The sequence below is a fragment of the Prosopis cineraria genome, unplaced genomic scaffold (genome assembly GCF_029017545.1).
Source record: "Prosopis cineraria cultivar Desert tree isolate PC_DT_omini unplaced genomic scaffold, ASM2901754v1 PC8, whole genome shotgun sequence".
NCBI classification, from domain to species: domain Eukaryota; kingdom Viridiplantae; phylum Streptophyta; class Magnoliopsida; order Fabales; family Fabaceae; genus Prosopis; species Prosopis cineraria.
In genome coordinates this window covers 11,593-37,303 of record NW_026555339.1, presented here as the reverse complement: position 1 = coordinate 37,303, position 25,711 = coordinate 11,593, and the positions used below count along the sequence as shown (strand labels likewise).

Below are 25,711 nucleotides of genomic sequence, written 5' to 3'. Positions count from 1 at the left end.
GGGGGGGAAGAAGATGCCTATTGTTTTGATAATTTTATATTCTTAATATAACCTAATCGATAAGATGCAAATTTTGATATTAACATATATCCCTAATTTAGATTAGTACGCGTAAGTTTATTTACATGACTACATGCGCAACAGCAAAATAACAGTACAGAAGGTTGGGGCTGAAACTCGCTCCAATTTTCCAGATAAAAAGGTAATTTGATCGAAATAAACATAATTTTTTAATTGCTTTAAATATATACCTACCTCGTGTTGCAGAGTTTGCAAGGCAACTGAGGAAAGTGAACAATTCTAGTCCTTTCTAAAAGGACCCGAGCTTAGCACATTCTGAGACTGGGAGTGAGACCTTGGAGGGAATCAATTATTAGGCCTTTTAGGGTTTTCTCGGTTCTCTCATATTTCTTTCCTAAACTCAAATTTCCAATCATGGAGAAGTTCAGGAGAGCATCTCATGCCGGTTCTTGGTATACTGATAATCGTAAGTCGTCGAGTTTTAACGCGATCTTCCCCCCGTTCACTCTCTTCATCACATGCATCGGAGGAACCAGAATACTAGTGACTAAAAACCGGGGGGGGGGGGGGGAACTGAAGTTTGACGGTCGTAGATGACCTAATGTTCTTTCAGTTGTTTGTTTTTAAATGAAAGATTGATGCTTTAACCTCTTGCGATAGTAATTGGTGATAAGGAACTCGATCAATCTGCTGAGACTGATAGTGATCATGTTCGAAAGTGTGCTGTCCTCTGAATTATTGTCTTGGTTCATCTAGTTGGTTAAATGTGACAGGACATGATTAAGGTCTGAGAACGCTCAGTTGATTATTCGCAATTTCTGTAAATGTCCAGGATGCTAATTAAACTGATTTTAGAATTCCATCAGTGAAAGTCTTAAGAATCTAGGAGCTATATCCACTTTTAATTAAGCTCCTATGTTGGTGCCTTTGTCTGACAGCAACATTTGTTCGTATTTTGGCTTTAACTTTATCTGTCTTCATTATCACTTGTTCAGCTAAGCAGCTGTCGGACGAGCTCGATGGATGGCTGAGATCATCTGGTCTGACCAAATCTCCTGATGTACGAGGTGTAATAGCACCGTAAGTTTCTACGCTTTAGGCGTTTTCCGGTTTGGGATATGAATTGATTCTAATTGATTTCCTGTTCAACCTTTGGGTGCACCAAAATGTTAGACATGCAGGGTATTCCTATTCGGGACGAGCTGCTGCTTATGCATTTGGAAATATAGATCCATCTAACATGTGCGTTTTGTTTTTCTTTGCCCTCTTGCCTTCATTTGACACGCTCTCTTCCCCTAGTGAAGGTTAAATGTCATATTTGTGGAAATAGGATTTGCTTCTCCCCTTCAAAGTACTGTGCTTTTCAATGTTCACTAGTATATTTCTTCTATTTTAAAATTTCAGCTCTCGGGTGTTCCTTCTCGGTCCTTCTCACCACTATTACACTCCTAAATGTGCCCTTTCTATTGCCACAGTCTACAAGACCCCCATAGGGGATCTGCCTATAGATTTGGAAGGTAATTTTAGAATTCTCATATTAGGATTATTGGTAATTCTTGTCTACATGTTTTATAAAAATTTGGACTTCCTTAAGAAGTTGGAAAAATCTCAATGTTACTGAAAATATCTCTTGGATATTTATCAGTACGATTGAATTTCTATAATCACTGAAAAGAGAAAGTGATATGCTCAAGGTAATTAAAATTGTTGGGATATTAGTTTTTTATCCATGAATTACGAAGATACGAGGAATAACTGAATCAGCTTAATGAGAGCAAGGAAGTGGTCTGAATTTTAATTTAATTTCGACTTTGTCCATATGTTGCTCAAATTAATCTGTACTATTTTCCCAGTAAATGAGGAGCTTAAAGCTACGGGGAAATTTGAACTAATGGATATTCGGGTTGATGAGGCTGAACATAGCATGGAAATGCATTTGCCATATCTTGTCAAAGTATTTGAGGGGTAAACTTTGTCATATAGATGCTTCTGTTCTAAAACTTAGCAACAAAGACTGAATTTGTCATATTGATGCAGGTATCAGGTAAAAGTAGTACCCATTTTAGTTGGTGCTCTTAGTGCTGAGAATGAAGCCTTGTATGGACAAATACTTGCTAAGTATGTGGATGATCCGCACAATTTCTTTTCCGTGTCATCAGATTTTTGTCATTGGGGATCTCGGTATGCACAGTTTACGCATTCAATTCCCTCTTGCCTCCCTGGTTCTTAGTACTAGTATACTCTTAATTGTCTGAGATGTGGCAACAAACACTGATAGCAAACTGAGACTTCTATATAAAATTGCGTATGAAGTAAATTTGCTAATTCTGTTACCCTAGTTACAACCTTTTGTGCCACATCACCCGATAGATACAGTGCTTCCTCGTTTTCCTTGTGAACTGGTTATATGACAATGCTATTTAATTTTTATAATTCGCTGGTAACACAAACTTTTAAATCTAGATATGCTTTGGTGATTTGATCATATTTTACAAATAGATACTTCCTGGTTCTGTCAGTGATCTGACATTTTATACTTTTTAGTTATTAATGTTTATAATCTGCCTCTATTTTGTTTATAATCTGCCTCTATTTTGTCGTGGCCTTTTACTGTGCATATCAGTAGTCAACAAGCTGAGGCAGGTGTTGATCATTGATTCATCTTAACCTAGCTGGTTCTTATAGTTGTCATGAATTCTACCCTTGTATGCTAACTGTTATTTTGATCAGATTTAATTACATGTATCATGACAAGAAACATGGGCCTATATACAAATCTATCGAGGCCTTAGACAAGATGGGCATGGGCATTATAGAAACAGGAGATCCAGATGCATTCAAAAAATATCTTTTGGAGTATGACAACACAATTTGTGGACGCCATCCAATTAGTGTTTTTCTCCATGTAAGTGCATTCTTAATTGCTGCAATCACTCTCCCGTTTTCAGCAAAGAATTGTTATTGCCATCACCATTGACATTACTGTGGGATTTGTGATTCTAAGTTTCGTTCCTCCAAATTTGCACCTACCAAATGATTCTCCACTCGTATTGTGCACTATTAGAAGCGAAACTGAATATAAATTTGGGAAGTTTTTCTCTACCCATCTTTTGATAAAATTATAAAACATGCAAGAAAGATAGAGAAAGAACATTGGTAAATGAAGTACTTTGTTGGCTTTGTTGCCTGGGAGTTATTTTATGATTTGGTATCTCCGGCAGTAATCAGCGTTCCCATTTGAAACCTGCCAATTGATAGTCTGTTCCATTAATAAATTGCAAGGTAAACGATTAAAACTATTGTAGTTTTGCATATCTAAAGAATCCGTTCAGGTGCTAACTGCGATGTTATCATTCTATTGTTATTTAAGAATCTATTGTTGAATTCATATGATTGTGATAGCAAATAGCTTAGCCATTTGACTTGGAAAATAATTGAGTGGCTTCAGTGATGTTATTAGCTTTCAAAAGTTTGGAACATTGTGATGAATAGAGCTAAAAATGTTATTTTATCTGAGATTTGATTTAAACAAATATTGAAGCACTACTACCTGCATGTGGCCCCCGGGTGTATGAACATATATGTGCGCGCGCGCGCATATATGTATGTGTGGAAAAGCAAAACTCTTGCTGCATGACACACCGAATGAGTTTCTCGATGCTAATATCATTTTTCTTACCAATGACTTGTAATTGAATCAGATGCTTATGAATTGCTCAACAAACATAAAAATCAAATTCCTTCGCTACGAGCAGTCCAGTCAGTGCAAAACTACTAGGGACAGTAGTGTTAGTTATGCATCTGCAGCAGCAAAAGTTGATGGCTCAAGCTCTAGTTGAACATCTCCATTGTCCTCTGTTTGTCATCCTGCATTTAATTTCCTAAATTGACTATTTATACTTCCGTTAAAAATAACTGGATATTTGGTATCTTGTTCATAAATTACTAGCACATGTTTAACAATCAATTTCTTTGGTTTACAATTCTTCTTGTCTCCTAAAAACGACTTGTGCGGAGGCTGTATGGCGATTGAAGAAGCCATCTCGTTTCCTCGAGCTTTCAAGGGTACAGGGCATAAATTCGCCACTTCGGGGGGCAAAAAAAAAAAAAGGCTCTGCCAGGACAACTCGACTCCTTTTTTTTCTTTTTCTTTTTTATTGTCCTACGGCTTATGACACTGTTTGCGGCTTATTTCATCAGAGATATTAATGACGATTGAAATCTGGATTGTTAATATGTTCTCCAAGAAAGGCAGATAAACATGCCAATGTCAATTTTAAATAATGGTAGCTTCAAAGTAAGAATTCTAGTAAAGACTTATTAAAAATCACGCTCAAATTCTTTGCCCAATGCGGGCTATGATTTTCCAGAAAACAAATATCGCCCAACATGTTTCTTTTATTGCAACTCAAACTGCACCAAGCTCACGACACTTGGTATCAATAATTAGTCTCCAAGAACCGAGCAGTTGATACTTGATACACCCAGGCCATCCTTCTTGTTGCTTCTTTCAAAATCCATTTCTTTTGGAGATGTGTGAGCAATAGACAAACCTTGACTCTTATCTTCAAGGTGCATTAGTCTGCTGTTCTTGAAGTGAAAGAGGAATGGTGGGCCTCCACGTTGTACCGTTTGGACTGTCCTTAAGAGCAATACCTAAAACTGCCAAATCATTCCTAATTGCATCTGATTTTTCATACTCCTTGTTCATTCTAGCAGCAGCCCGTTCTTCAATTTTCTGCGAGACTTGTTCTTTTGTCAAATTTGCACGCTTTAAAGCCTTTTCATTTAGTTGTTGCAAAACCTGCATTATTAGAATATTCAGTTTTATCTATTAAAATATATCCAGAGTTGAATAGGGAATCAAGAATGAAGCTAAACAAATTTGGGAGTTGCAAATCACTCAGCCAAATTTCAACTCAGTAAGAAATTAAAAAAAATTACCTGAAGGAATATGCATTTGAAATGAGTATGATATCCCAAAAATGTGCAGGAGAATAACAGAACAGGGAGTGCGTCATACCTCTGAATAACTTGCAGGCATAAGTCCTAAAACAGTCAGAACGGTCCTAATATGCTTCTCCAGAGCTGAAAGAGATTCGATTCGTAATTCTCGTTTTCTCCCCTGAATTAATTATCAACACGGAAATGTTAAAAGGGCTAAGATGCAACAATCCACATATCTAACTCAAAAAAAAAAAAAAAAAAAAAACCACCATAAGAAAGCAGCATTCATATCATACTGATACAAATTCTAAAAGTTGTTCAACATTGAAGAAATAGAGAAGATCATAGCCTCACAAAACCACAAAACGAGGAAGGAGTCCAGACTAGACCTTCGTTCAACCTTTTCTTAGATTGTGTCGTCATGATTATATAATCAAGTAATGAAATTGCATATGCATTTCTCCTCAAACAAATACCGATTGTTTAATAATTATTAATTAAAATAAAATGCATGCATTTATAGATTTTCTTCTCATTCAATTATACAATTGTCATAAAGTGCTATCGTTTGCTCCACACGAGAAAATACCATACCTTGCGAGTAAGTAGCAGATCATTGATTGCTTTTAATGGGTCAGACAGTGCAGCCAATATAACGGGGGTGTGGAGGTCATCAGACATTGAAGCCACAAAAGCGTCATGAAACTTATTAATAATATCTAAAATATCAGGTGGGATGGAATCCTTCATGTTTGTGAGATCATGTTGGCACAGAAAGCTTTCACATTCATATAGAGTCTGCAATCACATGAATTTCATCAAAATAAACCCATAAAACGCTTACAATGAGAAGATGAAGGAAGGAAGCACAATCAAAAGCATTGAGCAGGAAAGAAGATAAGTTTTATTTTAATCAGTCAACATCCTATGAAATTGGCACCTCGTATATATAGAAAACACGGTCTGAAGCACTTTCAAGCTGTACATGAGAATAGTTAATGGGAGATCGATAGTGGGCTCCCATCAAAAAATATCTCAAAGCCAGCGGATGGTAAACATCTACAACCTAGTAACACAATAGAAAAAGCAACAAGAGAATCATGGAACTTTAGAAATTGGGCTTTTTATTTCTTTGACATGAAAAGATGTTAGACTTGAATACAAGACCTGAAACATCACAAATGCATCACCTGTCGTATGGTGAAAAAATTTCCCAGAGACTTGGACATCTTCTCTGAGTCAACAGTGACAAAACCATTGTGCATCCAGAGACTTACATTACTTTTCTTGCATGCAGCACAACTCTGAGCAATTTCATTTTCATGGTGAGGAAACACAAGGTCGATCCCTCCACCATGGATATCAAAAGAGTAGCCAAGATGAGCTGCACTCATAGCACTGCATTCAATATGCCACCCAGGTCTTCCAGGGCCCCAGGGACTCTCCCAAAATGGCTCTCCTGGCTTTGCAGACTGCAATGTAGAATTGAAAACCCATAAAAATGGGAAAAAATAAAAAACTGAAATAATACGTAAAATTATTCTATTTTCATCAATTGGGTTTATAATGAAAAAGGCATCTTTTACAGAATGTTAATTATCTTTACCAAAGCCATAAGAACAACTTACCTTCAATCTCTTGATTAATTAGTGTTTAATTCCACTCTTAGACACAGGATAATAGGTATCCATAATCATTTTACATCAAAGATATTATACCTTCCAAAGAGCAAAATCAGCAGGATTTTTCTTCCTTGAATCAACAGCAACCCTCTCACCAGCTCGATTATCTTGAAGATCTCGTCCAGATAACTGCCCATATTCTGGAAATTTTTCAACGTCAAAGTACACATCCCCATCAACAATGTAGGCATACCCATTTTTAATAATCTGCCAACAAGTATGTTAACTGATTAAAGACGAGACAATCAAATTTCTCAGGCATATTAAGATAAGAGAAATTGATAATAACGAGAAAGGAATTCCATCATCCAACAGCATATCCAAATAGGATTTCTGAGAAGCAGAAAATAGACTTTAGACATGAAATAGTCCATAACTTGTCAATCTCCATGCGGTACATATTAATACAGCAGGAAAATGAACAGAAATGAACCTGTTCAATCATATCAACGATGTGGGGCATATGCTCCGATACTCGTGGTTCCACAGAAGGTGGTAGACAATGAAGAGTTGCCATGTCTTCACTAAACTCTTCACAATAGCGTCGACTCAAACTGATTGGATCCTCTCCTAACTCCTTTGCTCTAGCAATTATCTACATAATTTGAAAAGCGCAGACTGAGATCCTGTCATGCCAATGTAAAAAGCAGTGGGTACTTCGTATTTGTTACAAAGGGATATAATTAAATTCACAACCTCTCTGTAGAAAAATTTATTTTACAAGCTTCATTGTTATTGGGGAAAACCGTACAAATACCTAGGCAACTTTATAAGTTTTATCCAAAAAAAAAAAACACAAAAGAAAATGAAATGCAAAGGAGAGAAAGCAAGCATTTGGTTTTCTAAATTCGTGGATAGTAATCAGAAATGAGAAGTAATTACTAAAAAATGTCAAACACAGGAGCACGGGTTTATGATACGGTAATAGCAACTATGACTCACCTTGTCATCTACGTCAGTGAAATTGCGAACATAACAGACTTCAAATTCCATATGCTTAAGATATCTGCCTAATTGTCAAAGAAAGTACAAAACAAAAACCATCAGTACTGAAAGTTTGAACTTCAAATTTTTTTTAATCGTAAGGAGCAGAAAAGTGACATTGGTAATCAAGATGATAAGATAATCTGCGAGGAAGTGTTAGAACTGGTGTTCTCTCTAGTCAGTGGATCTAAAGATCACATATTGAAGCATGAACACTAATTTTCATCACTCAAAACAAAAAATACATTACGTGTTATTCCATATGGTTTAGACCTGGCTCAGATAATCATCAACAAGCTCCTACCTTTGATCCTCGATAAACAGGAAATATAATTTTCTTGAAAAGAAGAAGAAGAACTCCGCTTTGTTTTCTCGTCAATCAAACAGGGATTAGAATCATTCCCATGAAATTAGATCGAACCAAAAGCCACTAGCCTTAAATAGAGAAGAAGAGAAACCTGTAAAGAACGTCAAAATTGATGTAGACGCGAGCATGTCCAATATGGCTAAGGTCATATGCAGTAACTCCGCAGACATACATTCCGACTTTCCCTTCCACTTTGGGTTTAAACAGCTCTTTCCCTTTACTCATTGTGTTATAAAGCCATAGCTCCGGCGATGGACTTCTACCCCTCTCACCGTCGAATTTTCCGGCGCTCTGTTCAGTAAGCGACGGTTGGTATGACCGCAAAGAACGGGCACTAAAACAACGAGTAACCGAACCCAGCTTCTTCCTTCTGAAAATGGCGGCGGGGCCCAGCTGGTTGGTTCTGAATTGAATCGTTCGAGCCGGATAGGGAAGCATCAAGAAGAAGGATCTGTAGCATTTCAGAAGAGTTCCCATTAAAAGCGATGCCGATACTCTATCCAGCCGTGGTTCGTCTACTTGTTTAGGCCCTCACAGATGACACGTTATCGACAGAGTTGGTTCACGGATCCGGATCCTCTCCCCCTCCCTTCTCTCCTTTTCTTCTCCTCGACCTCATCTCCACCCTTAACAAGAACATGAATAGTCCAGATTTATTAAATTTATAAATTAATTATCATATCATGTATAAAAAAAATAACTTTCAACGATTAAAATTTAACCTGCACAATCTGCAGTTATGTATTGTTATTACTTTTTTAAATATTAAATTTTATTTATTTATTTTATTTCAGTTATAAACTATGTAGATTAAATTTTAACAATTTAAAGTTATTTATTTTTTAATATAATATTATGATGATTGCTTTATAAAATAATTGAATCTAAACCCTTCATTTTTTAATCAAAGGCGAAGATGGGGATGAAGAGAGGATCTCCTTCCATTGGTTCTCTCGTTCTTCTAGCATAAAACATGAGTTTTCTTGGAGGGGTTCTTCTTCATCCATGTTGAAACTCTTTTTTTAAAAAAATAAAATAAAACGCTACGATGTCAGGCTGTAAATCGTGTCAATTACAATGGATACATACCAGCTATGAAAGACTCTTAGGATATGTTTGGTTGGAGGGGAGGGGAGGGAAAAAAATTTTCCCTCCCCTCCCCTCCAAATTGAAGGGGAGGCTAGGGAAGGAGAGGTAAGGGGGAGGAGAGGAGCTCCCCTCCCCTTCCCCTCCTCCCCCCCCTCCCTTACCTCTCCTTCCTTCCCTTTCCCTTCCTTTGAATCAAACGTACCCTTAGAAGAGAAATCCATAAAAAGAAACTATCTGAAATGACTTATAAGCATGTTAAGTGAGCTAATTTTTAGAGTGTGTTTGGTTGGGGGGAGGAGAGGAGAGGGGCTCTCCTCCCCTTCCCTCATTTGGTTAGGAAGAGGGGAGCCCCTCCTTTCCCCTCTTTTGGTTAGGAGGAGGGGAAATGAAATTTTTAAAATTTTTCCTCCCTTCCCCTCCAAATTAGGGGGAGCTCCCCTCCCTTTCCCTCCCTTTCCCTCCCATTCTCTTTCCTTCAAAGCCTACCCTTTAAATTAAAATGTGTTTGGTTGGGGAGGCCTCCCCTCCCCTTATTTTAGTTAGGAGGAGGGAAGGGAAAATTTTAAGGGGAGCTCCCCTCCCCTTCCTTCTCCCTCCTCTCTTCTCCCCTCACCTCCCCTCCTCTTGAATCAAACAGGCCCTTAGGAACATTGATTTCTCTAAAAATATGTTGATAATCAATTTTTTTTAACAAGTGACACCATCCACATAAATATTGAATGTATAGTTGGTTTTGAATTTTTATTTAGTAAAAATTTATTTGAAGGATATAATTATTTATTAAATTTGATAAAACACATTTCAAATATTATTAAAATGTATTTTGGAGAATTACTCAAACAATGCATGAAATACTTAAAATAAATTAATTTACATTTTGCAATAAATAAATAAATTTATGAAAATCTGTATTTATATACAATACAAAATTAAACGTAAAGTGAGAACAACTCATCTACTGAGACAATTTAGAAATTAATTTATGAAAATTTATATACAAAACCCCCTCTAATACTAAACGCAAGAGTTAACTGAGATTGTTTTAATCTCTTATTATATTTATCATTTTTTCTTCAAACTGCTCTTACTATTATATATATATATTAATTGCTTATAGATATCCTTTTATTAAAAACAATCTTATTTGAGGCTGGGTTTGACATTAAACATGATCATCATTGTCATTGAAGAATTCTAACCTTGATTCGCACATTGTGGGAGACCTCTTGTTATCATACTTATTGTATGACTAGGGTGCATAAATACTGATATGGGTATCGTGTCAATACTTTTATGTTTAAAAATATAGGATACGATACTTTTTTGATATGTGCATATACATTTATAAAAAAATCATTAAAATATTAAAAATATAATTTCAATTTAAAAAATATCCAAACTAGCATATATATATATATAATTTTTTATAGAAATACTAAGAAAAACATAATCATTAATTGTACTTTAGTCAATCTATAATTAAGTGTCTATTGCCTAATTTTTACTAATAGATATAATATCAATATCTTGTCGCTCTCGACTATCATCTGTAAAAAAGATAGCTTCTATATTTGATTCATCAAGAGATATATTTGCCACTCCTAAAATTCCAACACTATCAAGGTCATCCCATTCATCTTTACTAGTATCTCACATCTTAGAGTTGCTTTGTTTATATTCTTCACTTTTCCTAGCTAGCCAAGAGTCACAAATTAGTATGGATATAAATCAAGTGTTCTACCCTTTTGAGATTCAACTTATTTCTTTTCATTGAATAAATGAATGAATAGGTACTTTGATTCCTTTCACAATATAATGAAGAGCAAAACTGCACAAGAAACTTAAGAAAGCTTTCAAAGTAAAGGGGTTGAAGAATCATGCATCACCCACCAACATTTGAGATTTAATATACACCTATCTTCAATGGAGTCAAAAGAAGTATTAACTTTAAAGAATCAACTAACAATTTTGAAGTATCAAATACATATCAACAACTGAATTTTTTAAAATTAAAAATAATATTCCAATACTTTATAAATATGTATTGAAGAAGTATTAGTATCGAATACAATACCGATGTGAATACATGAGAAAATTTAAAATATCGATACATCATAGATGTATGACGTATAAACTACATTGATGATTGATGACGTACCACAATATGAATGATTAAAAGAAAAGGTATTTCAAGAAAATTAGACATGTATTTTGCAAATACTAAATTTACTTAATTTTTTTCCGTCTATGTGAATTGGTTAACTAACTCTTGCATTAAAGACACGCGAGTTATAATCGGAATGACATCCTATACATTTTATAAAATAAAGATATAAAATTTGTTATACATAAAATATAGATACATAGATATAGATCCATAACTTTAAAATATACTATTTAATTGAAATCTATAATCTATAAATATTAAATAATAGAATTTGCTACGCAAGGGAAGCCTCCACGTCTAGAGCTCGGCTTCCACACTAAACTGACAAAATTGCCATGCGTCCTACTCGTAGCTTCAACTTCAAATATGAAATGACCAAGTCCCCAAAATGAAAGTGAATCAAGTATGAACTAAAGAACGGGCCGCCAGCATACACTAATGTTTTTCGGTACTAAAATCCAAGTGTTGTTTCTCTCTTTGCCCATCGGCAGATGGTTTAACATGCCAAATGAAGTAGGGGTAAAGGGGGAAAATAAAAGAAGTTATAAAACATCAGGAGGTATCAACTATCAAGTGAGCTTCAAAATGGCTGCTATTGGCCTGCAATGATTAAGGTCCATCAATCTGTAGCTATCCTTTCACTGTCACTACGCGCATCAGAGAGTTATCATGTCACTGGATTTTGATGCATCTCAAAAGACTACACAATCTTCCGCAGGCAGCACTGATATTCAGACAAGAGTTTTTAAATTTACTAGATTGTATACGACTAGCCGTTCTCCTCCCATCACGCCAAGGAACAAACCTTGTCTGGAAAATAAGCACCACTAGTAAGACAATTTGCTTCATCATGAGCCAAAATGAGAACCTAATCAAACTCTAAACTCCCCAAGAATAACACTACAAAAGCCGGAAAGGTCCCCCCCCCCTCTTAAAAGGGCCGCCCAAACGATGGAGAAAAATAAATGAGGAAAAGGACATGATGGCTACAGAAATTTCACCTTGTCTAATGCTACTGCAACAAAGACGACTGTCATCTATATACGTTGCTTGGACCCCCATCATCCATGACCCCACTGATGTATCATCATGAGCATAAGTCTTAAGAGACACGCTATATATAACAGAACTGAATCAGTCTGCAATTCAGAGGTGGAAAAATCCGGAAGATATTTTTCTTGGTACAGTTGAATACATCCACTATCATGAAAGACTGACTACATTAGTATCTCGTAAGTTAAAAGGAATAATATTTTCATCTACATGTTAGCGAAAAATAAAATCATGACTGTAGACAAGGAGAGGCCTTTCCCTGCATGGGAAGCTAAGGGAACACATATCACTGATAGGTGCATGTTCTCAGGCTCAACCTGTCCCCAGCCCTCAACCTTGAGGCAAGCCCTCCTAACCCTGACCACAAACGAGAGACTCCTCGCTCTGAGACGAAATGGGGTGAAAGACTGGAATTATCTAGCTTGACTTTCAATTATTCTAAGATGAGAATGCCTATTTGCAGAGTCACCTTTATGCAAGTTTGACGCTAATGACAAGTTATTACTGCACCCAGGCTGATAGCACCCATTATGGTGTCAACTAGTATTTCTGAGAATAAACACAAAAAAGCAATTCAACGGCTTGGTAAATTAAGTTAAAAATAAAATCCACCTTCACAGGGTCCCACTTTTCAAGTTCCTTGAACAAGGCACTCTGATGTTATTATCAGCCAAAATGATTGTGCTAGTTTCAAAATTTCCAGTAAACCAGGTCTTCCGAGTGTGCGCTAGACTAAATACTAACCTGTTTATGTTAATATACTGTGCCAAATTCTTCGAAAGTATCAAAAGTGAACCAGCTGCATGTCGGAAGTACCTAAAGAAAAGAGGAAAAAAAAAAAGAGCTCAGGATTTATGTGATAGGAATAACCCACTGTGAATAAAGGCACAGTGTATGTTAAGCCATCAGGAAGAGGTAAAGGCAAAAACCCGTCTAATCACCATGGTACCAATAAAATTAAGGAAAAACAGAAACATGAAGAACCATCACAAATATGCTAAATACTACAAGAGACAATTGCGCAGACCAAATACTTCTCTCTAGGCTCCTTTTTGTATGAAGTTAAGCATAATACAAATAAATTGTTAAAAAAAGCAACATCTATGATAACGCTCACTAGCTGCTGCATTCCCACAGAGTGAAAACTAGTGAAAAGAGATAAAATTATGTGGCAAGAAGAAAAGGAGTGAGATAAAATTCCAAAGACTGCAGTTAATTTGGGGCATACACACATTGAAGATGATCTATGCCTATAAAATAACAGATGCAAAGGAAAGTTCCAAATAATTTTCTCATCCTAAAGGTAGACCGCTTACGTTTTCTCATCCCCAAATTTCCACCATTCAGGTTCATACCATGGCTTTCCCCTGAAAATCAATGATAAAGATGCTCATAAGTAGATGGAAAGCTCTCGGTTGAAATATCATAGTAAAAGGATACATCTTGCCATAGTGTTATGGCCTTTGCGATAGATTTGTGATAATATGTTATTACAGCTATAAAGAAGGAGAAAGTGACAAAAGCTACCAAGAAAAGAAAAAACAAGTAGGCTGAACAATCTCGGAAAATACCAATTTCAAACTGAACAAAAAGTATTTAAAATTAGCATATATAGGAAAGGCCTCCACGTATTTATGGAAGTAAAGTTCTTACAGCCAGGAAATTCAAAGTTTCTTAGCAAACGGGGCACACAGAGATTGAAAAGGGATCTTTTTTTGGGGGGTTTGGGGGGTGGCGTTTCTACAACATCCAAACTCCAAAGCAAGAATAACTACAGATTCAATTAATAAAATTATAGAAAATGGTTAACAAACTAAAAAAATAACCCCATTGAGAAGGGTAAAAAATCACACACCCTACTGATACCACAAGAAACTGCCAAACAAGTCAACAGCATTGTACATATACAATCCCAACTAAGCACCCGTTTGGATTTCAGTTTACATTTGGCAAGAGTACATTTGGAGGATTCAACTATTTGTTGGATTTGGCAAAAGCACATCCCAAATATGGTTTGGATGTACTTTTGAAGGTTATCCAAACAGATTGTAACATAACAGAAAGATAAAATAGAGAATGTACTCTTCTGATACAACGTCTCCTGACTTCATGCATCCAATATATGCCCCATCTTGACCACGACGACGGTCAAGAACTCCAATTAAAGCCTCTGTTAAACCAGAAAACAGCAACAAGAATGCTTTGATCGGTTCTCATGAACATAAGGGCAAGATGAGATGTAAACAAGATCTCCTAAGCAAAGAAATTAATATTTAAAGGGTCTTATACCCAGATCAAGGTCAATACTGTCATCAACTTTCACATAAAAGTCAGCATCCCAGTTCTGAACAGCAGCACTGAAGAAGAATTTTACTTTTTTAGGCAACTCTTCCTGAGCTTCTTCATGACCTTCCTGATAAATTAACAAAAATAGTCAAGCTCTTGGCAGAACACCAAAAGAGCATCAATATATTTTATTGAATGAAAAGAACAGAGCATAGCCATTGGAGGCTAATTCAAGCGGCAAGGATGAGGTGTGGTATAGGTGGAGGTCCATATTCAAAACCTCATAATGTTAACCCCCCCCCCAAAAAAAAATGAAAGAAAGAAAAATGAGAATCAATTAATTGAACTCAGAAGGGTCAAGAATTGTCCTCTGCACTAGGCATACAAACACACACACACACACACACAAAAGCAAAAAGTAACTGCTTGCAAATAAATGTAAAATCCCAACAATATCCAAATATATGCATATTCTAGTAGCTCTCCACACACATACTACAACATAGAATATTGAGGCATTAACTAATTTAAATTACAGCAACATGGAAACTCGATTGCTTACGAGAATCAAGAAATCCTTTGTCAAACTGTGTTCCTCATCAATATGGCGATCTAAGCTGTCACCTCGGTTAGCACTGCCAATAGCAATTAAATCATAAGAGAAGTTGGACTCAACACCATTTATAGCAAATAATTAATCATCAAAAAATCAAGCAGGTAATGTAACAGTTGCAAAGGATAAGTATGAGGAAAAACCTCCGACCAATTACGAAGCGTATGACCACTCCTCTTTCTTCAAGTTTTTTCAAGGCATCACCTGCAAAAATGAGAACCTGTCAATGCTATGTAATGGAGCCTGTAGCACAATGATATGATCTACATAATGTTAAAAGTTAACACATAATACAAGTTGAGAAGTATAACAATCAAAAAACAAACAAAAAAGACCTCTGGGCATCCAAGACCCTCTGAATTTCTTTCTTTGCAAATGACTCCCAAATCCAGTATAAACTCCGATGACAGCAAGAAGCCTCTTGTCAGAAGAGCTACTTTGCAGCGACTGGCCTTTGAGATACCCTTGGCTCTTTGCCAATGTAAGTTCCATTTCAGCTTCAACAATCCTCCGCTCTAGGTCCCTAATAATTGGACAGATGTCATAAATATTGACAAAGACTAATCCAAAGAAAGGGAGGATAAAACAGGGTGAACTCACCTGCATCCGAGGACCATTAGCTTATCTTCAACTGTGAGAACCTTGGGCCTCTGGCAACGTGATCACAGCTATTTAAGGTAAGAGACTTGAATGAATCAAACAATTAGAACAAGCAAAATGGAGGGGGGGGAATCAATTATTCTGCTTCGATAAACTTTCAGAACTTTTTTGCTTGACAGCGACCAATTAAAATCGAAAGACAGAGACTTGAAACTAAATAACACCTGGGCTGAGTTCTTCTTCAGAAGATTGGTAAGTAAATTTCGGTTTTCTGCGTCTTGCCATAACCTATCATTCCAAAAAAAAAAGTGAAAAAAAAATTTCGTTAGAATGCAAACAAGCTGGGAGCAAGTAATTTACGTTTAGAAGTTTGAAAGTAACAACGAAAAATGAGAAATTGCGAAGATAATGACAACCGCATTATCCCGGTAAAACAGGGACATAAAATCGAATCCAGATTCAATTTCCACAATTTGGCTTGCGCGTTTTTTTTAATTATATAAAAACTCAGAATTGCATACCAATCTGGTGGACCTCGCGTCCAGGAAAGTTGAAGAAAAAGACAAAGGCGGAAACCTCCAATTCCAGGCACCGCAATAGAGATCTCAAAATAACCATATTGGTTGAATCGACGCAAATGCAACCAACACTAAACGAAAATTCACCTCCAATCATTTTAGGAAAATCAAGTCTAGAAACATACCGGCCAGCGACGTAAAGCCAAGCAACGCAAGAGAACAAAGCCATCACGAGCGACGGTTTTGAGGTCTGAGGAGACTTTGATCTCCATCGCCTATCGGCTTTCGATGAGGTGGTCGGCAAAGTCTCCATCTTGAGCAAACGGATTTGAATTTGCTGCTCACTTCAAACCGTATTTCAGCGTTTTTGATATTTGATTCCGATTCGGGCCAATTTCAAGATGGAAAAATGCACGACGCAGGCGTAGGCGAAACCGACTGATTTATTTGGAAATTGTAACTGATAGACCAGTAGCTTGCCTACTCGTTTCCATCTTTTTCCCTCCCCCTTCCAACAAATTTTAATTGCGACGAGAAAATGATCACCCAAACCCAAAAAGTTCAATATTTTACCTTTCTTGAAAAGATATTAGCAAACGGCTAATTAAGAAGTGAAGAAGAAATTTATCGGGTAAAAAGAAAAAAGAAAAGAGAAGTGAAGAAGAAAATCGACGCAATTGATAGAGGATTAAAAGGTGATAGTAGGAGATGTCAATTCATATTACTTATTTGGATTGGAAAATATTAAATTGCAACGAATTATTTTATTTAGGCTTGATGAATCATAAAGCCTAAATAGTATGACTTATTCATAGAAAATGATATCGCAAATTTTAATTTACTATGAGATTTATTATGAGTTATCACCTTTACTTTTCTAACCCATCATGGATGCATCTTTACTTCTTTAGTTCAATCACAAGAGCAGCACATTTATTTATTGGTTTAATAAACTTTCTTTTTTTAACATTCAGTGAATTTTATGAGTTTGACCTCGTTGTTGATAGATCTGGGTGTGCGCGTACATATATGTTTTTCTTTTTTATGAAAAATGACTAGGTTATAGGTAAACTTAAAAAAAAAAAAAAGTGTACAGGGATGGTTCTTTTCTGTGAATTTATATAAAATTCATGATAAACCCATACTATTTAGTCCCCATGAATAATTGAATGCTATGCCTCTTTATCTTTACACTTCTACTGGCATGTTGGCATTAAAAATATTCAATTTTCAATTCTCTGTCCCATTACCTAAATTAACACATGTGATTTTGAGAATAATGAATCATAAAATGGTTTCAGTACCGGGCGAACCAAATGCCAGCAAACAGGAACAAAGCACGTTGCAGCAAATATTGTCGAAGCCTTGTTGAGATATTTAGCTTAAGCTTTAGTTTATTGCCTCTAGACCCCTAATAATAACCCATCAAAAATTAACCTCAAATAAAAAATTTACATGTTAGACCTAACCAGAAGATAGGAATATGATTCCCAGATAGTCCAGACCCTCTTAACTTTCTGATTCCATGAGACCCGAATTTGGTAGCGTTGCTTACATCTCTATTTCTAACATCTTACCTATCAAAAACACTGCTTGAACGAGACACGCTAACTGGTGCGTTGACATGTTTTCCCGTAGCAATAGAGGAACAGAAGTATACATTTGATAAAAAAAACAAAACATAAAATCATGCGGTGGGTTCTGGAATAGGAAGTCTTTAGTATTTATCATATGGAGTTAATTATCTTAGTAACTGAAACACAAAATATCAGTTGCCTGCGTGTTTAGTTTTTTTTTTTTTTTCTTGTCAAAAAAATTGTTTGAATACTTTACGATTGCTCCCTGGAAAGTCTGAATTCGGCTCATACTTCACTTTTAAGCTTCGCAACGTATTCGGATCTCAACCACTTGAATGACTACTCTGCTGCAAAAGAGCTTTAGTGTATTAGATGGGTAAATTATATTTCGGATTTAGCTTCCATACCATATTACATATATATAACCAAAGTCCAAAAGTTAGGGAAGATTAAAATTCCCAAAAAATTTTAATATAAAAAAACTCGTGGTAAAAAACAGAAAGAAAGAAAGAAAAGAAAAAGAAAGCTTAAAAATTCCTAGTTTTCGGAACGAGGTTTCCTAAGAAATCAAAAGAAAACTCCATTCTAAACCTTGACAAGTCAGCTGATTTCGCTAGAGGCATACAATAACCAGATATCTTATTCAAGTTGCCCGGGTAATAACTTGCATTGTCTGCAAAAATTTGTAGGTCCGCCGGTCCGGTAACCTGTAAATCGAATCCAAAAATTCCTGATCTTTGCCAATAAAATTATAATTCCTTCATTCAAAATTTTAAAGCATTTTTTAGGAATATATTGTTTAAAAATATAAAGCATTTTAATATTTTCTAGGCACAATTTATGAACCTTTTTTTTAAAAATACTCTTAATAAATATTTGAAATTAATAAATTTTTATATTTATGTGTGATTTAGTTATACTATTAAATAAAGATATACATGAAAATAGTGGATAATTTTTTATTGATGAAATTGAAAGATTTAAGGGGGGAAAGCAAAATTTGATTCACATTGTAGCAGTTGGTCTGGCTGGTTGATTGGCCGAGACCTCTTTTGGTGGAAGAGACAACTAAACATTGACGAATCTATTCCACTAGACTAAAAAATTACTATATACATTCACCGGCTAAAAGTTCAACCTGATCGTGATTACAGAAAAAGACCTCGCCCAAGAATCATGTACATGAAAGTACCTCACTAGTCACACTCTTCACTCTAGAATCAGTTCATCCCGTGGAAATGCCCCAAAAAAGAGGCACACGGCGTTGGTTTTCAACATGCAGATCAAGGAATAGCACCCCAATATAAATAATGGAAGGAGAACCACCTCAAGGAAGGATCCATTTTGGCCATATTAAGCACCATCACTAGATGTTATACTCCCAACTTGCTCGTGCACCAGTCTGCCATATTAGCTATGACAAAGCCTGCAAACACCTGCATATCAGTGGCAAGAGAATTCTCCCATTAATATGTGAATAAAGAGGTTGAATGATTTTATCGGACGTCCCCGAAAAGATGAGGGTGGGGTTCGAACCCTCTTGATGTAAAAAAAAAAAAAAAAGAGGATAAAAAATGATTTGCCAACTGTGACTTCTATACAAGTCGATAACCCGCAAACTGTCTAGACAAAATTCCCTAGAGCACTATATATACAAGTTGCTGTAGTCCCAACGGAAGCAAGGATCCTCCCACTGGAACCATGCAGGCTAAAGTCCTGGATAGTCTGATTGGTAATAGATAACATCAAGATGAATATATCTTCGTAGATTTAGCAATATTTATACCTGACCCGAGCCAAGAATGTATATTGCCGAATAATGCCTACCATGGATCACCATGTCTGCCAACATAGCAAGAGGAATAGTAAGTGACATGCCCAAAGTGGCCACAAGGGGAGTTGTCCATACAACAGAGACTGCCCTGAGTAGAGGAGAAAACCTCTAATATAAGATTTTTGAGTGGATCATAAATGGGTAAATTAGCGAGATTGATTTTATGTACCACATGTAATCTGACAGGACGCTACCAATAAATCCATTGGCAAGAACCACTTCATCCATCATAGCAGAGTGTGGAATCTTAAACTCGGGTTCAATTCCTATGGCCATCAAGGGCCAAACTGAAAGAAACAAGATAGAATTAGCCATGATTACAGTTGACTATATTTTTTTTATCATGACAGAGAAATTATAACAGCCACCACAAAACCCAAAATGAGGGGAAATAGAAAGTGGGAACTGCGTGATTATGCATGAAAACTATTGCATGGTCAGAGAACCTTATAAGTTCGTATTGATGAGTAAATTTAGAAGCATTGCTTAGGCAAATACTGACCAAGCCACCATAGCGCTACTAGTGTAAACAAACCAATATATCCAAACAGCTTTTGCACGTCTACCCTTTCTCCTTCTTCACCGGAAATTTTTTTAAGAAGAACTGCACATTAAAGGTAAAAAAGGAGTGGTTGCAAGTAATCAAAACTACGAAATAGAGCAAAAAGCTAACAGCTGAGATGTTGCCTCACCTGTAAAGAGACCATAAGTCATGGCCGACAGAAGGCCAAAAAGATCCCCAACAAGAGAGCGTTTTCCATTACTGAACACAAATACCAAACTGTTAGCGCCCAAAAATAAATAAATAAATAAATAAATAGCAAGCTGGTAATGGCACTTTCATTTAGCAGACTTGGTAGAAGGAATAGTCCACATGATATCATAACATCCAAAATTCCTATTAACACTGCACCATTATTGTGTGCAAATCCTTTCTGTCTCTGTCAGATTATAAGAGACATTAACAAAAATAAACACATGCAGGCAGATAATTTCCAAAAAAATGAGAGGAAAAACAAGAGCTGCATGTGGAATATGAAAGAAGGAATAGGCTGTTTTGAAAAAAAAAAAAACAAAGGAAGGAAGACATGTATTTCTCAGAACAACAAAGAAAAATCCAGAGCTGCAAGTGAAATTTCAGGAAGGAAGATAAGAAGCTGTTTAAAAAAATTGATCTGTCACTAATGCCCTGCAGAGATGTCTGAGAACTTTCCCTCCAAAAAAATAAGCAGCCAAAAGAGGTACTAGCATGGCAGAGGAGATCTTAGCAAGTACTCTAACTGATCATCACCGTTGATGTAAGAATTTTACTTTATCAACCAATATACATATAAAAATGCACATAATTTGTAAACAATTAGGAGATTAGCCACTAAAAGAAGAGGTTTGTAGTTGTACTTTGAGAATGAAAGACTACATAAGAAATTAGGGATATTTCAAACAGAACCTTGCTATTTCAGTATTTTTGTTAGCCAACTTAAAGCATAGAGAAAGAAAGAGGATTACATCCTACAACAGCACACATTACTTTTGATCGATCTTTAAGAAATCGGTTAAAACAAGAAAATCAAATATATGAAATGTGGTGAACAAAAGATAAAGGTTAGGCTTACTCAGCACTCGATTGTGACTCATCTGTAGCCCAGGTTTTCCCCATCGTTGTCATGGCAACACCAGCCATGCTGACAAAGACGGAAACCACTTTTGCCACATTTAAAGAATCTTGGCCCATACTTACACCAATGAAAAGAGTAAAAAGTCCAGAAGTAGATGATAATACTGTTGTACTAGCCACGCTAGTGCGTGCAAGGGCAGCATTTGATAGATACTGAAAGCAACAAAAATCAAATGAATGGAATTCCAATGCTACCCTTCCTAAATGTTCTCATAGAACAGAGTAAAAGTCAAAATTGAGCGTGTGTGAAGCCAGAGAACTTGATGAAAATCTTCAGAGAAGAGGCAAGGAAACATGACATTGGTCATTGCACCAGTATAATCAATTAAATAAGACAATTGACTACCTTAACAGCGAGCAAATTTTGACTATGCAGTGATCTAACCATTGCAGAAAGAACTTCAAAGACACATAAAATTAAAGTGCAACAAAGGGGTCAAGCATCTGTTGCACTGCATGCTTTGGTCCTTCCTAATTGCAAAATGTAGATATCATTTTGAAATTACTTACCTCAGTAATAAACCAGAGAGGTGCAATGGAAAACCCATACAAAGCAACCTCCCTAGTCGTAAGTTCTTTCTCTAAATTTAGCACGTTAGCATCACCATTTTTAGCCACCAATGGCTCTCCTTCCGCAAGATTTGAGAGGTCTAAATCACTATCTTTTTGATTCACACTGCTCAGTTCCAGTTCACAGTCTTTCTGCATTCCACTTTCCTTGAGAGGAGAGCTACTTCTGGAAGAAGACTTATCCACGGTTTCTGCATTTATACCACTTTTACAAGAGTGGCTAAGTAAGTTACACAACCAGTCCTTAATGAATGCTACTGGGAGGAAAACTACCATAAGTGAAGCTCCAAGGTATGTCACTGCAAATGGCTGCTTATAATCCGTGAAAATATCCTGTTAAAAAAAGTATTATTCAGGAAACCATTCATAGATAGAAAGCTTTGATGCTGGCATACTAGTTACCACATGATAATGCATCACAAATGATAGCCCTCAAGAACTGCAAAATGTAAAGATGCTTTAACAAAACAGTTTCTTGCCATGCTGGATAAGGATTCGTGGGGCGAATAGCATGAATCTGAAGTGAAATTACCATTTTTCCAAGAGATCCCAATGACTTAACAATAAAATTTCGCTAAGCTAAACACGAACTTGCATACACCTCTTTGAGGCACAATGTCACAAGTCCCATGTCGGGAAGCCTCACAAGTGTTGTGGGGTTTATAAGTATGAGGGTTCTCCCACCCAACAGGCTAGTCTTTTGGGATGAACTCTCTCTTTGGGCTTGTGCTCGTCACATTGGTACTTTCATTGAGAGTCCAGTGTCATGGAAAGGGCTATCCACAAAGGGTTCTGACCAGCAAAAGGCCAAGTGAAGTGCCATAGAGTGAAGTCGTCGGAGACGTCGGCTCTTGACAGGTGACATTGTCTTGAGTTCCGCATCGTGGAGCCTCACAAGTATTGTGGTAGGGTTTATAAGTATAAGGCGCTCTCCCACCCAACAGGCTAGTCTTTTGGGATGGACTCTCCTTTTGATTTGTGCTCATCAGCTCTCGCGAAAAGGAGAGCACAAAAATTCACTAATGTGATGAACACAAGTCCAAAGAGAGAGCCAAGTCCTCCAAAAGACTAGCTTGTTGGGTGGAAGAGCCCTCGTACTTATAAACTCCACAATACTTGTGAGTCTCCCGACATGTGGGACTCGGGACTCATGACACACAATAGCATTCTACTTGATTTTTCCATCAAGAGATTCCTATACGAGGGCATGAGCTCCAGAAAATTTAATTGTTGTTTTCGATTGTATAATGGAAGCCCGAGGTTAGCAAGGTACAGAAAGAAGAAAAACAGAACAAGTAATCCGGGGGTGGGGGGACGAACAGAACATATGCATTGGCAACTAGAAATGGATTCACCCAAAACGGTGAATTTGATTTATCTGGGCAACAGGACAAAACGGTGAATTTAAACGCAAACAATGCACAAAAGCTTACCTGCGTGACTTCGGCTGAGGTGACCCATATAATGACAACACCCGCTATAAGAAATAATCCAGCCTTGTATCTCCAACCCATCACAAATCAAACAATGCGCAGTTGGAGAAACTAAAGGAACTGCGAAGATCCGCTCGAATCTTCCAGGTTTTTGTGTCAGCCTTCAATGTGAAACATTGCCAACAATACCTAAGAACGAGGTCTAAGGAAAGGAAAGCTTCAATCCTGCGTACCAACTTGAAACAGCGGAATAGGGAAGGGCTAAGCAAGTTTGCGGAGAAATAACGGCGAGGAAGTCGGAGGATTCTTGCGAAGGATAAAAGCCGAAGGGCCCGGCCCGAATGATTGTGAAGTAGGAGGAAGCATAAACATTGGACTGAAACTGAACACGGATGATTTGCCTCAGAATTTCTCGTGCATCATCTATCTCACCAAACGGGGGAGCAAATTTAATTTTTTTTAAGTTTTAATTTTTTATTGTTATTTTCAAAATAAAAAATATATAAAAATTATAAAAAATTAATAAATATTCAAATTTAATATGAATGGTTTAAATATAATATTAAATTTTTTTTAATAAATTTATTACTCTATTTAAAATAATTTACACTGTGTAAAATATATTTAAAAAGTTAATTTAAATTTTTTATATTAAATTTGGACCATCCATACTAAATATAAATTGTCATATTGATAAATATATTTATTAATTTTTTTATAATTTTTATTTTAAAAATAAAAATTAATAATATTAAATTTGAATCATTTATTAAATTTATGCTTTGGTGGAGATAAAAATTAAAAATATTAAATTTAAATCATTTATTAAGTTTATGCATTGGTGGAGATAAAAATTAAAAATATTATATTAGAATCGTTTATTAAATCTATGCCTTAGTGGAGAGGCAAACTGAGAGAAGTCAATTGTCTCACGAAAATAAGTCCAAAAGTTCATACAAATAAATTTCTCATATATCGTTGCCAAAATAATTCAACATCTCATTTTCTCATTCATATTTTAATTTTTAATATCAATTATTGGCTAATTTTAATTTTTAAACAGGTAATATATGATTTATGCTGTTAGTAATATAATAAGCTAAAGAAGTAATTAAAAGTATCACGTGAGTTTACGCTGCAACTGAGTTATTAAAAAATGCTTGTAAAAGTGTTTATAGACCCATGATGTCATTGTATCTTACTCTAAAAAATATTTTAAATTTTCATGGTTAATGTTGTGGCTATACTTTTATCTAAAATGTTTTTGTTCTTTATTTGTAGTTATTTATAGAACTTTATTTTGCTCCTTTTATACACAATTATATATTTTATAAAATTATTACTAAGATAAATTGTTTATATTTTATATAAATAAGTTATAATTGTTTATAAAATTTAATTTTATAGTTTAATGTTATTTTTTTTCATAAAAATCATCAAATTAATATTTATTTAATTTTTTTATTTTCCCATACATTAGAGGGGATAAAATATAGTTTAATTATACAATATATGAAAAATGAATTTAATTTAATTATCATAAATTTTAAAATTGCCAAAACCTAAAATTGAAATTCAAGCGCCTTCCCATTTCAAAAATTGTTCTTTTCTCCTACACCAATAAGCCCTTTTATCATCTTCCATCCCTAATCTCTAGATATTTATATCCCCGTCATAAATATCTAATTCACAGTGTTGTTGAAATCGGACCGAATGAGACGGTTTGATCAGTTTGATTGCCACTCGTTGAACAAAACGATTTGGTTCAACCAATTGAACCAATCTAACATTTGTAACATCCCAATTTAAATTTTAATAGTTAATTTAGATTAATAAAAATTTTAAAAAATATTTAGAGGTAAGCAAATTAGTAGAAAATGATTATTAAATTTAACTTAGGATATAATTCTAAATTAAAATTTTTTTAAAAAAAATTAAATTAACTAATTAATTAAAAAAATATATTATTAAATTATTATTATTATTATAAAAAAAGAGAAAGGTATGAATTAAAAAAAGGGGGGAAGAAGAAGTGAACTTTCGGTGCTCTCCCGGTGCAATGATTATGTTTATATAATAATAATAAAAAAAGAAAGAAGAGAGAGGAAAGAAGAAATAATAAAAAAAATGTGAGACCTACTGAATTTTTATAAAAACTCACTTGTTTTCTTCATTTCTTCATTCTTTCCTTCGTGCGTGAGCTGAGGCAAAGAGAGCATCTGTGAGCCAAGTTCGTCGGTGCTAGAGTTTAAGGTAAGAGTTTTTAATAGGATATTTAGGGTGTGATTTTAAGCT

At 35.6% G+C, this 25,711-nt stretch overlaps 4 protein-coding genes across 15 annotated transcripts; 1 reads left to right on the top strand and 3 right to left on the bottom strand.

Annotated features, from left to right (window-relative positions):
- The first annotated feature begins 272 nt into the window (after nt 1-272).
- On the top strand, nt 273-3,988 carry LOC129318217 (uncharacterized). The gene is made up of 8 exons (XM_054962861.1): nt 273-487; nt 1,017-1,101; nt 1,195-1,263; nt 1,426-1,538; nt 1,875-1,986; nt 2,059-2,202; nt 2,752-2,926; nt 3,723-3,988. The coding sequence occupies exons 1-8, from the start codon at nt 436-438 to the stop codon at nt 3,858-3,860; spliced, it is 888 nt and encodes a 295-aa protein (XP_054818836.1). The 5' UTR covers nt 273-435; the 3' UTR covers nt 3,861-3,988.
- A 271-nt stretch (nt 3,989-4,259) lies between these two features.
- Nucleotides 4,260-8,575, bottom strand: LOC129318216 (cysteine--tRNA ligase, chloroplastic/mitochondrial). Of its 5 annotated transcripts, none has more exons than XM_054962855.1 (9): nt 8,093-8,569; nt 7,593-7,656; nt 7,084-7,245; nt 6,687-6,857; nt 6,159-6,440; nt 5,909-6,034; nt 5,563-5,766; nt 5,045-5,146; nt 4,260-4,825 (listed from the first exon to the last, which is right to left on the bottom strand). In XM_054962855.1, exons 1-9 carry the CDS (start codon nt 8,476-8,478, stop codon nt 4,589-4,591), a joined length of 1,734 nt encoding a protein of 577 aa, XP_054818830.1. In that variant the 5' UTR covers nt 8,479-8,569; the 3' UTR covers nt 4,260-4,588. The 5 variants fall into 5 exon arrangements, with proteins under 5 accessions (XP_054818830.1, XP_054818832.1, XP_054818834.1 ...); XM_054962857.1 differs by having other exon boundaries at nt 7,593-7,660; nt 8,093-8,310; XM_054962859.1 differs by having other exon boundaries at nt 7,084-7,276; nt 7,593-7,660; nt 8,093-8,164.
- Nucleotides 8,576-11,646: 3,071 nt separating this feature from the next.
- Nucleotides 11,647-16,968, bottom strand: LOC129318951 (hydroxyproline O-galactosyltransferase HPGT3-like). Of its 2 annotated transcripts, none has more exons than XM_054963963.1 (12): nt 16,513-16,958; nt 16,034-16,097; nt 15,810-15,859; nt 15,545-15,732; nt 15,353-15,413; nt 15,159-15,231; nt 14,600-14,723; nt 14,393-14,480; nt 13,627-13,677; nt 13,055-13,126; nt 12,259-12,371; nt 11,647-12,067 (listed from the first exon to the last, which is right to left on the bottom strand). In XM_054963963.1, the coding sequence occupies exons 1-12, from the start codon at nt 16,638-16,640 to the stop codon at nt 12,045-12,047; spliced, it is 1,035 nt and encodes a 344-aa protein (XP_054819938.1). In that variant the 5' UTR covers nt 16,641-16,958; the 3' UTR covers nt 11,647-12,044. The 2 variants fall into 2 exon arrangements, 1 of the variants encoding a protein (XP_054819938.1); XR_008595365.1 differs by lacking the exon at nt 11,647-12,067 and adding an exon at nt 12,780-12,859 and having other exon boundaries at nt 16,513-16,968.
- Nucleotides 16,969-18,883: 1,915 nt separating this feature from the next.
- On the bottom strand, nt 18,884-23,820 carry LOC129318631 (uncharacterized vacuolar membrane protein YML018C-like). 7 transcript variants are annotated; one of them, XM_054963505.1, is made up of 9 exons: nt 23,417-23,499; nt 22,257-22,316; nt 21,924-22,174; nt 21,352-21,566; nt 20,431-20,501; nt 20,241-20,342; nt 19,908-20,025; nt 19,691-19,826; nt 18,884-19,340 (listed from the first exon to the last, which is right to left on the bottom strand). In XM_054963505.1, exons 3-9 carry the CDS (start codon nt 22,119-22,121, stop codon nt 19,278-19,280), a joined length of 903 nt encoding a protein of 300 aa, XP_054819480.1. In that variant the 5' UTR covers nt 22,122-22,174; nt 22,257-22,316; nt 23,417-23,499; the 3' UTR covers nt 18,884-19,277. The 7 variants fall into 7 exon arrangements, 6 of the variants coding, with proteins under 6 accessions (XP_054819480.1, XP_054819479.1, XP_054819477.1 ...); XM_054963504.1 differs by having other exon boundaries at nt 21,924-22,188; nt 23,417-23,497; XR_008595265.1 differs by having other exon boundaries at nt 19,691-19,746; nt 21,924-22,316; nt 23,417-23,819.
- Nucleotides 23,821-25,711: the final 1,891 nt, after the last annotated feature.

Bases quoted from the DNA above. Each gene is read 5' to 3' on its own strand.
- LOC129318217 (XM_054962861.1), top strand. From the start codon at position 436: ATGGAGAAGTTCAGGAGAGCATCTCATGCCGGTTCTTGGTATACTGAT. The intron at 1,102-1,194 runs GTAAGTTTCTAC...CCAAAATGTTAG, and splicing joins GTACGAGGTGTAATAGCACC to ACATGCAGGGTATTCCTATT. The intron at 2,927-3,722 runs GTAAGTGCATTC...TAATTGAATCAG, and splicing joins CAATTAGTGTTTTTCTCCAT to ATGCTTATGAATTGCTCAAC.
- LOC129318951 (XM_054963963.1), bottom strand. From the start codon at position 16,640: ATGGAGACTTTGCCGACCACCTCATCGAAAGCCGATAGGCGATGGAGA. The intron at 16,098-16,512 runs GTATGTTTCTAG...TTGGAATGATAG, and splicing joins TGGCTTTACGTCGCTGGCCG to GTTATGGCAAGACGCAGAAA. The intron at 13,678-14,392 runs GTACATTCTCTA...ATTGATTTTCAG, and splicing joins GGAGACGTTGTATCAGAAGA to GGGAAAGCCATGGTATGAAC.
- LOC129318631 (XM_054963500.1), bottom strand. From the start codon at position 23,497: ATGGGTTGGAGATACAAGGCTGGATTATTTCTTATAGCGGGTGTTGTC. The intron at 21,567-21,923 runs GTAAGTAATTTC...TGTTGCTTTCAG, and splicing joins CTCTCTGGTTTATTACTGAG to TATCTATCAAATGCTGCCCT. The intron at 20,502-21,351 runs GTAAGCCTAACC...ATTTGTGTTCAG, and splicing joins GAGTCACAATCGAGTGCTGA to TAATGGAAAACGCTCTCTTG.
- LOC129318216 (XM_054962855.1), bottom strand. From the start codon at position 8,478: ATGGGAACTCTTCTGAAATGCTACAGATCCTTCTTCTTGATGCTTCCC. The intron at 5,147-5,562 runs GTATGGTATTTT...TAATTAATTCAG, and splicing joins ATCTGCTACTTACTCGCAAG to GGGAGAAAACGAGAATTACG. The intron at 4,826-5,044 runs GTATGACGCACT...CTAATAATGCAG, and splicing joins TGCCTGCAAGTTATTCAGAG to GTTTTGCAACAACTAAATGA.